The sequence below is a fragment of the Gobio gobio genome, assembly GCF_949357685.1.
Source record: "Gobio gobio genome assembly, chromosome: 7".
Lineage (NCBI taxonomy): Eukaryota > Metazoa > Chordata > Actinopteri > Cypriniformes > Gobionidae > Gobio > Gobio gobio.
The window spans coordinates 57,638,890-57,653,452 of NC_137103.1; the positions used below are offsets into that span (position 1 = coordinate 57,638,890).

General features: G+C 36.3%; 1 protein-coding gene across 2 annotated transcripts in view; it reads right to left on the reverse strand.

The window, feature by feature from the left end:
* The window catches only part of egfl6 (EGF-like-domain, multiple 6), a 42,502-nt gene that overhangs the window by 10,590 nt on the left and 17,349 nt on the right, over positions 1-14,563 (reverse strand). The window contains exons 7-9 of one of the 2 annotated variants that reach the window (XM_079821373.1): positions 11,051-11,173; positions 10,905-10,967; positions 4,655-4,936 (exon numbers count right to left, since the gene is read on the reverse strand). In XM_079821373.1, coding sequence (XP_079677499.1) covers positions 4,655-4,936; positions 10,905-10,967; positions 11,051-11,173 — 468 coding nt within the window. The remainder of the gene's footprint in view (positions 1-4,654; positions 4,937-10,904; positions 10,968-11,050; positions 11,174-14,563) is intronic. The other variant, XM_079821374.1, reaches the window with a different exon arrangement.

Below are 14,563 nucleotides of genomic sequence, written 5' to 3' on the forward strand. Positions count from 1 at the left end.
CACTAAAACAACGCAATAAACATGAACTAAATTACATAAAATTTAACACAAACACACTAATGCACATTGCTGATCAGGAAAACGCAGGGAATTCTGGGAATGTCATTTTACTGGTTTTTTTTACTGTAAATTATATGGAAATTCATAGCTTTTACTTGCAAAAATACAATAAATACAAATTCATAATACAATTTTTATAGTATATGAATTTCATATATTTATATATTATATGTAATTTTACTGTAAAGTGATGTAATTTGCAGTTTTTCACATATGTGTCAATTAACATGTTTTTACTGTAAATTAATAAACATTTTTACTGTAAATACAGCATGTATACAGTAAAAATTACAAATGTATTTACAGTGAACACTCTCCCCATCATAATAATAATAATAATTTTAGCTATTATTATTATTTGTATGCATACATGCATATGTTATGTATTTATTTATAATTTTTATTTTGCATTATTATCAATGTTATGTATGTATTATTAATATTATTGTGCTTTTTAATGAATATTATTTTTGCTGTGTTTTTTACAAATGAAGATTACTGGAGTATGTTTTACAAGAAAATACTATTTCAGTTTTTCTACATCAAAATTTCAATTTTATTTCAATGTGTTACTTGCTGTTTCTTTGAAAATATGAGTGAAAATATGTTTCTCAGTGTAGATTGTTATTGATCCAGTATATTGGGTAATTGATCTTTATTGTGAGAATTATTGTAAAATAATAAAGTAATAAAGTAAATAAAAAAGTATTCAAAAAAAGAGAGAAAGAAATGAATTTGGCTTCTCTCTAACAAAATAAGACGGTTAAAGGTGCAGTATGTAATTTTGACAGCTAGTGGCTGAAATGGGTACTGCAGTTCAAGTCGATTGGTTGATTTATCCGTGTTTTAATGTGATTTATTAAAGCATTTTAAATGCTTTAGTATGCTTTAGTACAGTAAAAAAAATGCTTTAGTACAGTAAAAAAAAACGCTGTGGTACAGTAAAAAATGCTTTAGTAGAGTAAAAAAACGCTTTGGTTCAGTAAAAGATTCATTAGTACAGTAAAAAAATGCTTTGGTTCAGTAAAAGATTCATTAGTACAGTAAAAAATGCTTTAGTACATAAAAAAAATGTTTTGGTTTAGTAAAAAATGCTTTAGTACAGTAAAAAAAAAACCGTTTTGGTTTAGTAAAAAGTGCTTTAGTACAGTAAAAAAAAAACGTTTTGGTTTAGTAAAAAAATGCTTTAGTACAATAAATAAACGCTGTGGTACAGTAAAAAAATGCTTTAGTACAGTAAAAAATGCTTTAGTACAGTAAATAAACGCTGTGGTACAGTAAAAAAATGCTTTAGTACAGTAAAAATGCTTTAGTACAGTAAAAAATGCTTTAGTACAGTAAATAAACGCTGTGGTACAGTAAAAAAATGCTTTAGTACAGTAAAAAATGCTTTAGTACAGTAAATAAACGCTGTGGTACAGTAAAAAAATGCTTTAGTACAGTAAAAATGCTTTAGTACAGTAAAAAATGCTTTAGTACAGTAAATAAACGCTGTGGTACAGAAAAAAATGCTTTAGTACAGTAAAAAATGCTTTAGTACAGTAAAAAAGCCCGTTTTGGTTTAGTAAAAAATGATTTAGTACAGTAAAAAAAACACTTTGGTACAGTAAAAAATGCTTTAGTACAGTAAAAAAAAACGTTTTAGTACAGTAAAAAATGCTTTAGTACAGTAAAAAATGCCTTTAGTACAGTTAAAAAATGCTAGTTATTGATCATGTGTGACAGTGATTGATCACTTTGACAAAACAGTTTTTATCATTAAATAAAACTAAAACCATATAAGAAAATTGTTTTCATTATTGTTTGCCAAGGCAATTTTTGTTTAGTTTAACCTGAAGTACTAAAATAACTAAAACTAAAACTAAAACTGAATAAATTAATAAAAATGACAAAACACAACAAAATGATTAAAACAATAATATAATTGAATAATAATATTACTGTACTAATATTAAAAATATATATTTTGTATAATTAATATACTATTATATTTTTTATTTGAGTTTTTGTATATAATCCCATTCAAAATCAAAAACTATTATAGTATGTCAGTTATACAAAATATGCACATTTATGAATTGATGTGGCAAAGAGGATGCAGATTGTATTTGAATTTAGGTACGTGCAATTAAATTAGAATGAAATGAAAGTGTGATATTTAATGATAATTCCCCTTTTCAGAGTATGTTCTCATCCACTCATCATATTAACGTCTGATGGTGGGAAATGATCTAAATCAAGAAGAGACCAGCTTTGATACAGTTGAAGACATCGAGTCTGTATCCTGAGCACATTAATGCTCTGGGAATGTGCTTGTGGAATGGGAAGTTCTGCCTCATTCTCCCTGTCTGTACATGCTTTAGACTTCCATACCCAGCCCGCTCATGGTTCAGTCCCAGCATGCCCTGAGAACCGCCCTCCTGTCTCTGAGCACGACATGAACAGCCAAACGCCATTTTGTTCATTAAAGGAAGCTGAATGATTTCTGAAGGGTCATGTGATACTGGAGACTGAAGTAATGTTGAACATTAATCACAGGAATAAACTAGATGAGTAAAGTTTGTTAGGACACACTTTGATGTTATCTTGAAAAAGCCTGTGAAGGTTTGAACGTTTTATAAGCTTTACATTTAGTAAAGTGGAAAGAGAAAGACATTGTTAGCATGAATTAACATGTTTTAACACATTGCTAGCATGAATTAGCATGTTGCCAGCATGTTTTAACATTAATTAGCATGTTGATAGCATGAATTGGCTTGTTGTTAACGTGAACGATCATGTTGCTAGCATGTTTTAACATTTTGCTAACATGGACTAGTATTCTAACACATTGTTAGCATGTTTTACCACATTGCTAACATGATTTGGCTTTATGTTAACATAAATTAGCATTTTGCTTGCTTGATTTGACAGGTTTTAACACTTTGCTAACACAAATTATCATGCCATTAGCATGATTCTGCATTTCTTTAGCATGAATTAGCATGTTCCTAGCACAAATTACCATTTTGATAACACGATTTAGCACACATTGCTAGCATGATTAAGCATCATGTTAGCATTAAATTTGCATTTTGCTAGCATGAATTGAAAGGTTTTAACACATTGCTAACACAAATTATCATTCCATTAGCATGAACCTGCATTTCTCTAGCATGAATTAGCATGTTCCTAGCACGAATTAGCATGTTGATAACATGATTTAGCACATTGCTAGCATGATTTAGCATCATGTTAGCATTACATTTGCATTTTTCTAGCATGAATTGACAGGTTTTAACACATTGCTAACACAAATTATCATGCCATTAGCATGAACCTGCATTTCTCTAGCATGAATTAGCATGTTCCTAGCATGAATTACCATTTTGATAACATGATTTAGCACACATTGCTAGCATGATTAAGCATCATGTTATTATTAAATTTGCATTTTGCTTGCATGAATTGACAGGTTTTAACACTTTGCTAACACAAATTATCACGGCGTTAGCATAAACCTGCATTTCTCTAGCATGAATTAGCATGTTCCTAAGACGGATTAGCATTTTGATAACATGATTTAGCACATTGCTAGCATTGTTTTAGCACATTGCTAACATGATTAAGCATCATTTTAGCATTAAATTTGCATTTTGCTAGCATGATTTGACAGGTTTTAACACATTGCTAACACAAATTATAATGCCGTTAGCATGAATCTGTGTTTCTCTAGCACGAATTACCATGTTCCTAGCATGAATTAGCGTGTTGATAACATGATTTAGCACATTGCTACCTTGAATTAGCATGTTGGTAGCATGAATTAGTGAGGGTTTAGGGGGCCATTTGGGACAGGGCCTCAGTTTTCATTCAGCTGTGAAGGCTCCACCCACTGGGCAGCTCATTTGCATTTAAAGGAGACACGCACAAAACCCCAAAATTGGCATTTTCAAAAAGGTATATACAATTATCTGTTAGGATTTGATCTGAGTGTGTGTGTGTGTGTGTGTGTGTGTGTGCTTGTTTATGTGATTTATGAGGACATACATTTGTATAATGACATGGGTATTACAACATAAAAGTGGTTTATGAGGACATTTCGTTTTTCCCCGTAAATCAAATAGCTTTAAAAACATACTAAACAATGTTTTATTAAAAATGTAAAAATGCAGAATGTCTCCTGTGATGGGTAGGTTTAGGGGCAGGGGCAGTGTGTGTGTGTGTGTGTGTGTGTGTGTGTGTGTGTGTGTGTGTGTGTGTGTGTGTGTGTGTGATGGGTAGGTTTAGGGGCAGTGTGTGTGTGTGTGTGTGTGTGTGTGTGTGTGTGTGTGATGGGTAGGTTTAGGGGCAGTGTGTGTGTGTGTGTGTGTGTGATGGGTAGGTTTAGGGGCAGGGTCAGTGTAGGGGGATAGAATATACAGTATGTACGGTATAAAAACCATTACGCCTATGGAGAGTCCCCATAAAACATGAAAACCCAACATGTGTGTGTGTGTGTGTGTGTGTGTGTGTGTGTGTGTGTGTGTGTGTGTGTGTGTGTGTGTGTGTGTGTGTGTGTGCACTCAGTAGAGATCAGTATGAGTGTGAGTGTTTTAGTGCGAGGGTCACTCACAGAAAGCATCTCCTCTGGGGTTCAGCTCCTCCCCCTCCAGCTGGTTTCCCGTGTCATCTTCCTCCTCCTCCTCCTCCTCCTCCTCCTCCTCCTCCTCCTCCTCTTCCTCTTCCTCCTCCTCTTCCTCCGGGGCCGGTGTCTCCTCCGCGGGGCCGATGTAGATCTCTCCGTCGTAGTCGAAGGGCTGAAGGGGCGGTCTGGGCGCGCTGGTGCCCGCGGGCTCTGGGATGGTGTTGTCGAACCGGCCCAAAACTCGAGTCTTGGACGGGGCGTCGGGAATCACTGCGGGTCACATGGGACACGCATGAGGACACGTATGAGGACACGCATGAGGACACGGCAGGAAACGCATGAGGACACGCATGAGGACACGTATGAGGACACGTATGAGGACACGCATGAGGACACGGCAGGAAACGCATGAGGACACGCCAGGAAACGCATGAGGACACGCATGAGGACACGCATGAGGACACGGCAGGAAACGCATGAGGACACGCATGAGGACACGTATGAGGACACGTATGAGGACACGCATGAGGACACGCATGAGGACACGCCAGGAAACGCATGAGGACACGTATGAGGACACGTATGAGGACACGTATGAGGACACGCATGAGGACACGCATGAGGACACGCCAGGAAACGCATGAGGACACGTATGAGGACACGTATGAGGACACGCATGAGGACACGTATGAGGACACGTATGAGGACACGCATGAGGACACGTATGAGGACACGCATGAGGACACGCATGAGGACACGTATGAGGACACGCATGAGGACACGCATGAGGACACGTATGAGGACACGTATGAGGACACATATGAGGACACGCATGAGGACACGCATGAGGACACGTATGAGTACACGCATGAGGACACGCATGAGGACACGTATGAGGACACGCATGAGGAAACGCATGAGGACACGTATGAGGACACGTATGAGGACACGCATGAGGACACGCATGAGGACACGTATGAGTACACGCATGAGGACACGCATGAGGACACGTATGAGGACACGCATGAGGACACGTATGAGGACACGCATGAGGAAACGCCAGGACATGCCAGGACACGCCAGGACACGCATGAGGACACGCCAGGACACGCATGAGGACACGCATGAGGACACGTATGAGAACACGCATGAGGACACGCATGAGGACATGTATGAGGACACACATGAGGACATGTATGAGGACACGCATGAGGACACGCCAGGACACGCATGAGGACACGCATGAGGACACGCATGAGGACACGCATGAGGACAAGCATGAGGACACGCATGAGGACACGCATGAGGACGCGTATGAGGACACGTATGAGGACACGTATGAGGACACGCATGAGGACACGCATGAGGACACGTATGAGGACACGCATGAGGACACGTATGAGGACACGCATGAGGACATGCCAGGACACGCCAGGACACGCATGAGGATACGCATGAGGACACGCCAGGACACGCATGAGGACACGTATGAGAACACGCATGAGGACACGCATGAGGACATGTATGAGGACACGCATGAGGACATGTATGAGGACACGCATGAGGACACGCCAGGACACGCATGAGGACACACATGAGGACACGCATGAGGACACGCATGAGGACACGTATGAGGACACGCATGAGGACACGTATGAGGACATGCATGAGGACACGTATGAGGACACGCATGAGGACACGCCAGGACACGCATGAGGACATGCACGAGGACACGCATGAGGACACGCATGAGGACATGTATGAGGACACGTATGAGGACACGCATGAGGACACGTATGAGGACATGCATGAGGACACGCATGAGGACATGCATGAGGACACGCATGAGGACATGTATGAGGACACGCATGAGGACACGTATGAGGACACGCATGAGGACACGCCAGGACACGCATGAGGACACGCCAGGACATGCATGAGGACACGCATGAAGACATGTATGAGGACACGCATGAGGACACGTATGAGGACACGCATGAGGACATGTATGAGGACATGCATGAGGACACGTATGAGGACACGCATGAGGACATGTATGAGGACACGCATGAGGACACGCATGAGGACATGTATAAGGACACGCATGAGGACATGTATGAGGACAAGCATGAGGACACGCATGAGGACACGCATGAGGACATGTATGAGGACACGCCAGGACACGCATGAGGACACGCATGAGGACATGTATGAGGACACGCATGAGGACGTGTATGAGGACACGCATGAGGACACGTATGAGGACACGCATGAGGACACGCCAGGACACGCATGAGGACACGCATGAGGACATGTATGAGGACACGCATGAGGACACGCATGAGGACATGTATGAGGACACGCATGAGGACACGCATGAGGACACGCCAGGACACGCATGAGGACACGCATGAGGATATGTATGAGGACACGCATGAGCACATGCATGAGGACACGCATGAGGACACGCGTGAGAACATGTATGAGGACATGCATGAGGACACGCATGAGGACATGCACAAGGACATGCATGAGGACACGCGTGAGAACATGTATGAGGACACGCATGAGGACACGCATGAGGACATGCATGAGGACACGCTTGAGAACATGTATGAGGACACGAATGAGGACATGTATGAGGACACGCATAAGGACATGTATGAGGACACGCATGAGGACAGGCATGAGGACACGCATGAGGACATGTATGAGGACACGCATGAAGACATGCATGAGGACACGCATGAGGACATGCATGAGGACACGCATGAGGACATGCATGAGGACACGCGTGAAAAAATGTATGAGGACACACATGAGGACACGCATGAGGACACGCATGATGACATGTATGAGGACACGCACTAGGACATGTATGAGGACACGCATGAGGACACGCATGAGGACACGCATGAGGACACGTCAGGACACGCATGAGGACACGCATGAGGACATGTATGAGGACATGCATGAGGACATGTATGAGGACACGCATGAGCACACGCATGAGGACACGCATGAGGACACGCGTGAGAACATGTATGAGGACATGCATGAGGACACGCACGAGGACATGCATGAGGACACGCATGAGAACATGTATGAGGACACGCATGAGGACACGCATGAGGACATGCATGAGGACATGCATGAGGACACGCGTGAGAACATGTATGAGGACATGCATGAGGACACGCATGAGGACACGCATGAGGACATGTATGAGGACACGCATAAGGACATGTATGAGGACACGCATGAGGACAGGCATGAGGACACGCATGAGGACATGTATGAGGACACGCATGAAGACACGCATGAGGACACGCATGAGGACATGCATGAGGACACGCGTGAGAAAATGTATGAGGACACGCATGAGGACACACATGAGGACACGCGTGAGGACATGCGTGAGGACATGCGTGAGGACACGCATGAGGACATGTATGAGGACACGCATGAGGAAATGTATGAGGACAAGCATGAGGACATGCATGAGGACACGCGTGAGGACACGCATGGCACACGCATGAGGACACGCATGAGGACATGCATGAGGTTATGCATGAGGACACGCGTGAGGACACGCATGAGGACATGTATGAGGACACGCATGAGGACACGCATGAGGACATGATGAGGACTGGCGTGAGGACACGCATGAGGACACGCATGAGCACACGCATGAGGACACGCATGAGCACACGCATGAGCACACGCATGAGGTCACGCATGAGCACGCGAATGAGGACACGCATGAGGTTATGCATGAGGACACGCATGAGGTTATGCATGAGGACACGCATGAGGACTCACATGAGCACACGCATGAGGACACGCATGAGCACACGCATGAGCACACGCATGAGAACACGCATGAGGACACGCATGAGCACACGCATGAGGACACGCATGAGGACACGCATGAGCACACGCATGAGGACACGCATGAGGTTATGCATGAGGACACGCATGAGGACATGATTTAGTTAGTTTAGTTTATTATTACAAGGACAATGCATATTAACATGACAAGTCAAAATATGCCAGAGTTAGCCAAAAGGCTAGTTTTCATCTGCATCTGTTTTCATCTTTTCATCATGATGAGGACTGGCGTGAGGACACGCATGAGGACACGCATGAGCACACGCATGAGCACACGCATGAGGACACGCATGAGGACATGATGAGGACACGCATAAGGACACGCATGAGTACACGCATGAGGACACGCATAAGGACACGCATGAGGACACGCATGAGCACACGCATGAGGACACGCATAAGGACACGCATGAGGACACGCATGAGGACACGCATGAGGACACGCATGAGAAGCCATTAAGGGTCAAACTGCACACATGGAGCCGGACTCATGCAAGCGCAGTGTTATTGCAGTATTCACACAGCTCTTTATGATGGGATATGCAGGATTTGCATGCGGAGGGATTGACAAGCGTCTGAAGCCGTTCACAAACTCCATTATAGAGTTACAGGAACACTCTACACCAGTTCATTCAGCAACATCAGAGCTGGACATCTGGACGATATTCCATATTTAAATCAAAATATATAGAAATATTAATAAATTAAGTGCAGTCTATATATATAAAATATAGTAAAATAGTAAAAATGTATAAAATAAAATTAATACAATTAAAAACATTTAATTTAATAAAATACAATTTAATTGCAAAATTATAAATGTCATAATTTATATAGATATATATATAATACATAATTAAATGTAATGCAATAAAATACAATTTAATTTTAATTTTAATAATAAATGTAATATTTTTATAAAATAAATTAAATAAATGAGCTGTATATTTAGTAAAAAATAATTAATAAAAAATGTATTTAATAAAATACAATTTAATTAAATGTATTAATTATGAATTTGATAAAATGGCTGTTTTTAGTTTTTTTAATTATATATATAATAAAACTAAATACTATTTAATAAAATACTATTTAATTTAATTATAAATGTACTAAAATAAAATAATTAATAGAAATAAATAAATATAATATAATAACATTTAATTTAATTAAAAAAATTCTAAAATAAATTCAATAAATGAGCTATATATATATATATATATATATATATATATATATATATATATATATATATATATATATATATATATATATATATATATATATATATATATATATATATATATAAATAAATTCTAAAATAAAAACAATTAATAAAAATAAAACTAATTTAATTTAATAAAATCCAATTTAATAAAAACAGAATAAAACCTTTAATCAAATAAATAAAAAAATAAAAAATATAATTTATAATTTATTATATTTAATAATAAAACAGCTGTATATATTTATATAATACATAATTAAATGTAATGCAATAAAATACTATTTAAATTTTAATAATAAATGTAATATTTTTATAAAATACATTAAATAAATGAGTTTTATATTTAGTTAAAATAATAAAATAAAATAATTAATAATTAATTTTAATTTAATAAAATACAATTTAATTAAATGTATTAATGTGTATGAATTAAAATGTATTAATTATTCATTTAATAAACGGCTGTTTTTAGTTTTATTATATATATATATATATATATATATATATATATATATATATATATATATATATATATATATATATATATATATATATATATATATATATATATATATATATATATACATACATACATAAATAAATATATATATATAAATATATAATTAATAAAACTAAACACTTTTTATTTTAATATAAATGTAATAAGATAAAAATAATTAATAAAATAAATAAATATTATATAATAAATCTAATTTAATTTAAAAAGTATATAAAATAAATTCAATAAATGAGCTATATATAAATTCTAAAATAAAAACAATTAATACAAATAAAACTAATTTAATTGAATAAAATACAATTTTATAAAAAACAGAATAAAACCTTTAATAAATGTATTCAAATAAAAATCAAATAATAAACAGCTGTATATATATATTAATAATGTAATATTTAGGGAAGGGTTTAAGAGTTTATAGCAGAAGGACAGCATCACTGCGAAGCTGAAGTCGCTTTATCTTGATTATTTAGTTTAGTCGACGGATGTCGTAAAGCTCTGCTGATGTTAATGAGCTCTCAGTGTGAAGAGTCCATCGTCTCTCAGTAAAGCTGATGATCTGATCTGAGATCAGGCGCTAGAGGAACTCCTCATGCTCTCACCGTTGAGAAGCGCATCCGCATTCCCTCTCTCCCCTTCCCTGGATCTGGGATAGAACGGCTTAACTACACAAACACAACGGATTCAGGTCATGTGACTGAGACGTGTGTCATGACCTCGTGACCTCAGGGTCAGGGTCATGTCTTACCTGAGCACTCGAAGCCACTGCCGCGGAAGCCCTGCTTGCACTTACACCTGTGCGAGCCGTGTGTGTTGATGCACTCGGCGTGATGACTGCAGCGGTGTGTGTCCAACACACACTCGTTTACATCTGCAGATACACCGGATGAACATCGCATTATTGCATTTAGAAGCTTCACAATACTCTGTTAAATCACTTTCTGTCATGCACATGAAATGTATCCACTGTAAAATCCAACAGTTGTTCTAACTAAGACTTTTTTAGTAAACTTTACTTAATGTCCAATAATTTGTTGAACTTACTTAAAACAAATAAGTAATCTGAACTATTTGCATGCTATGCCTTCGTTACTTAGACTCAAGTAAACATCACTTGACTGGTTTGAGCACCATTTGGCCGAAGCAAAAAAACAAGCGGGCGGACGGGCAAAGTTTTTTTGAGGTGGTGTAATTTTGTATAGACTTATCCCTCATTTCCTCCACTTCCGGTCACCATGATGGAGATCAGTGTTCCCTTTGGTTGGACACTTGGAACTTCATTAATATTATAGTAATTAACTTCCTATTAATGCAGCAATGCAACAAGAAATCATAGTTGTATGATTTCAAAAGAAGGGAAGTAATATATATATATATATATATATATATATATATATATATATATATATATATATATATATATATATATATATATATATATATATATATATATATATATATATATATATATATATATATATATATATATATAAAATATTTGTCCATTAATGATATACAACATAACTATATTTAATGTCAAATAATGATTTTTTAACATTATTTTTGCTGATATTTATGGCATAACCTTTTAATTGAGTTGATATAATTCCTCTTTATTTGTCACAATATCATTTGACCATGCTTGAGTGTGTCACACACACACTTCAACATTCAGCATGCAAAACACAACAATGGTAACAAGGATTTTTATATTTTTTTATTTTTATTATTAATACAACCTTTACTATTTTACTTGCTGTCATTATTCGGGTTATACTGACAAAAGACAAATAGTAAAATAAAGCTAAAAATAGTAAAACGAAGCAATTAATTTATTCATGCCACAATGCACTCTGGGAGGACACTTCCTCAGATCCCAGATAGAATTAAGTTGACAAAACTTAAACGGTTTAAGTAAGAACAGCTTAATGCAGTAATTAAGTAATGCTTAATTAATTGTTTTTAGTACCTGTAGACTATTGATAAGTAATAAATAAGTGTTGAATGGAGTTCAGTTGTTGCTTTTTGTCTTCACTTATTTTTTTAAGTTCAGCTTACTTGAGAATTTTAAGGCAATCGGTTTCCTAATATTTTCCTAGTAATGTGAGCATTAATAACAAGTTAACATAACTAATAATTTTGAGTTAAGTATACTTCATTAACAAGTTTTCTGCACAAATGTTGTTAAGTTTTGCAGACAAAAAAACAATACGCTGCTTTACTTGAAAATTTTAAGGCAATCTTCATTTTTTCTAAGTAAAGTCAACTTATTACGTTTTACAGTGTGGGAGTGTTTGATTCCTTCACATTGTTCATTAAAGAAGAACTGATAACTGAAAACAATCCTCACAACTAACAAGAACAGCTACAGTTCGCTGATGTTGGCTTGACGAAGACAAATGAAAGTTTCATAAGCTTTAAAGTGAGTGAAGTGGAAAGAGAACGCGAAAAAGAGCATTAATCAACACGTTTTAACACACTGCTAGCACGAATTAGCATGTTGCTATCATAATTTAACACGATTTATCACGTTGCTAGCATTTTTGTTTCTAGCATGATTTAACATTTTGCTAGCATGATATTTGTTTGCATGTTAACATTAATTAGCATGTTGATTGCATGTTTTATCACATTGCTAGCATGATTTATCACCTGAATTAGCAGGTTTTAACACATTGCTAACATGTTTTAGCGTTATGTTAGCATTAATTAGCATTGTTCTAACCCATTGTAGCACATTTATTTGCTAGCATTATATTTGTTAGCATTTTGTTAACATGAATCAACATGTTTCTACCATGATTTAACATTTTGCTAGCACATTTGTTAGCATGTTGTTAGCATTAATTAGCATGTTGATAGCATATTTGTTAGCATTGGGTTGAACATTAATTCATATGTTGTTAACAAGTTTTAGCACATTGCTAACATGAATTAGCACTTTTCTAGAAGGATTTAACATTTTGTCAGCATGTTTTAACATTTTATTAGCATTAATTAGCATATTGTAGCATAAATTACCATTTTGTGGCATATTATTTCAGTATTTTTCGCATGATTTAGAACTTTGTTAGAATTTGTATTAACATGTTGTAGCATGAATTTTCAACTTCCTAGCATTCATTAGCATGCTGGTAACATGTTTTACCACATTACTAGCATGATTTAACACATTTTCTACCAATAATTAGCATTTTGCTAACATGGTATTTGTTAGCATGAATTAACATGTTGTTAGCATGAAATAGCATGTTTTGCTAACATATTTTAACACATTGCCAACATGAATTACCATGTTGATTGCATGTTTTATAACATTTCTAGAATGATTTAAAACTCTTTTCTAGCATGAAATAGCATTTGTTAACAGGTATGAGTACATTGCAAACATGTTTAAGCATGATGTTACCATTAATTAGCATTTTGCTAGCACTAGTTAACATCTTGCTAACATGTTTTAACACATTTCTAACGTGTTTTAACATAATGTTAACATTAAATAGCATTTTGCTAGCATTATTTAACATTTTGCTAACATGAATGATCATGTTTCTAACATGTTTTAGCATTTGTTATCATGAATTAGCATTTTACTAGCATGATCTAACTTTTTGATAGCATATTTTAACACATTTCTAACATGTTTTAACATTTTTGTTAGCATGAATTAGCATTTTGCTAGCATGATCTAACTTTTTGCTAGCATGTTTTAACACATTTCTAAAGTGTTTTAACATTATGTTAACATTAAATAGCATTTTGCTAGCATTATTTAGCATTTTTGCTAACATAAATGATCATGTTTCTAACGTATTTTATCATGTTGTTAGCATTAATTAGCATTTTGCTAGCATTATTTACCATTTTTGCTAACATAACTGATCATGTTTTCTAACATGTTTTAGCATGTTGTTGGCATGAATTAGCTAAAGCTATTTGGCTACGCTTTGCTAGTGATAGATGTGTAGTGTGTAATTACAATGTTGCTGGCACTATTTAACATTTTGCTAACATGAAATAACACTTTTCTAGAATGTTTTAACATTTTGTCTGCACGTTTTAAAATTGTATTAGCATTGAATAGCATATTGTAACATGAATTAGCATTTTGCTAGCATATTATTTCACATGGTTAGCATTAATTTTCCCCTTGTTAGCATTTACTAGCATGCTGGTAACATGTTTTACCACATTACTAGCATTATTTAGCACTTTTCTAGCATTATTTAGCATTTTTGCAAACATGAATGATCATGTTTCT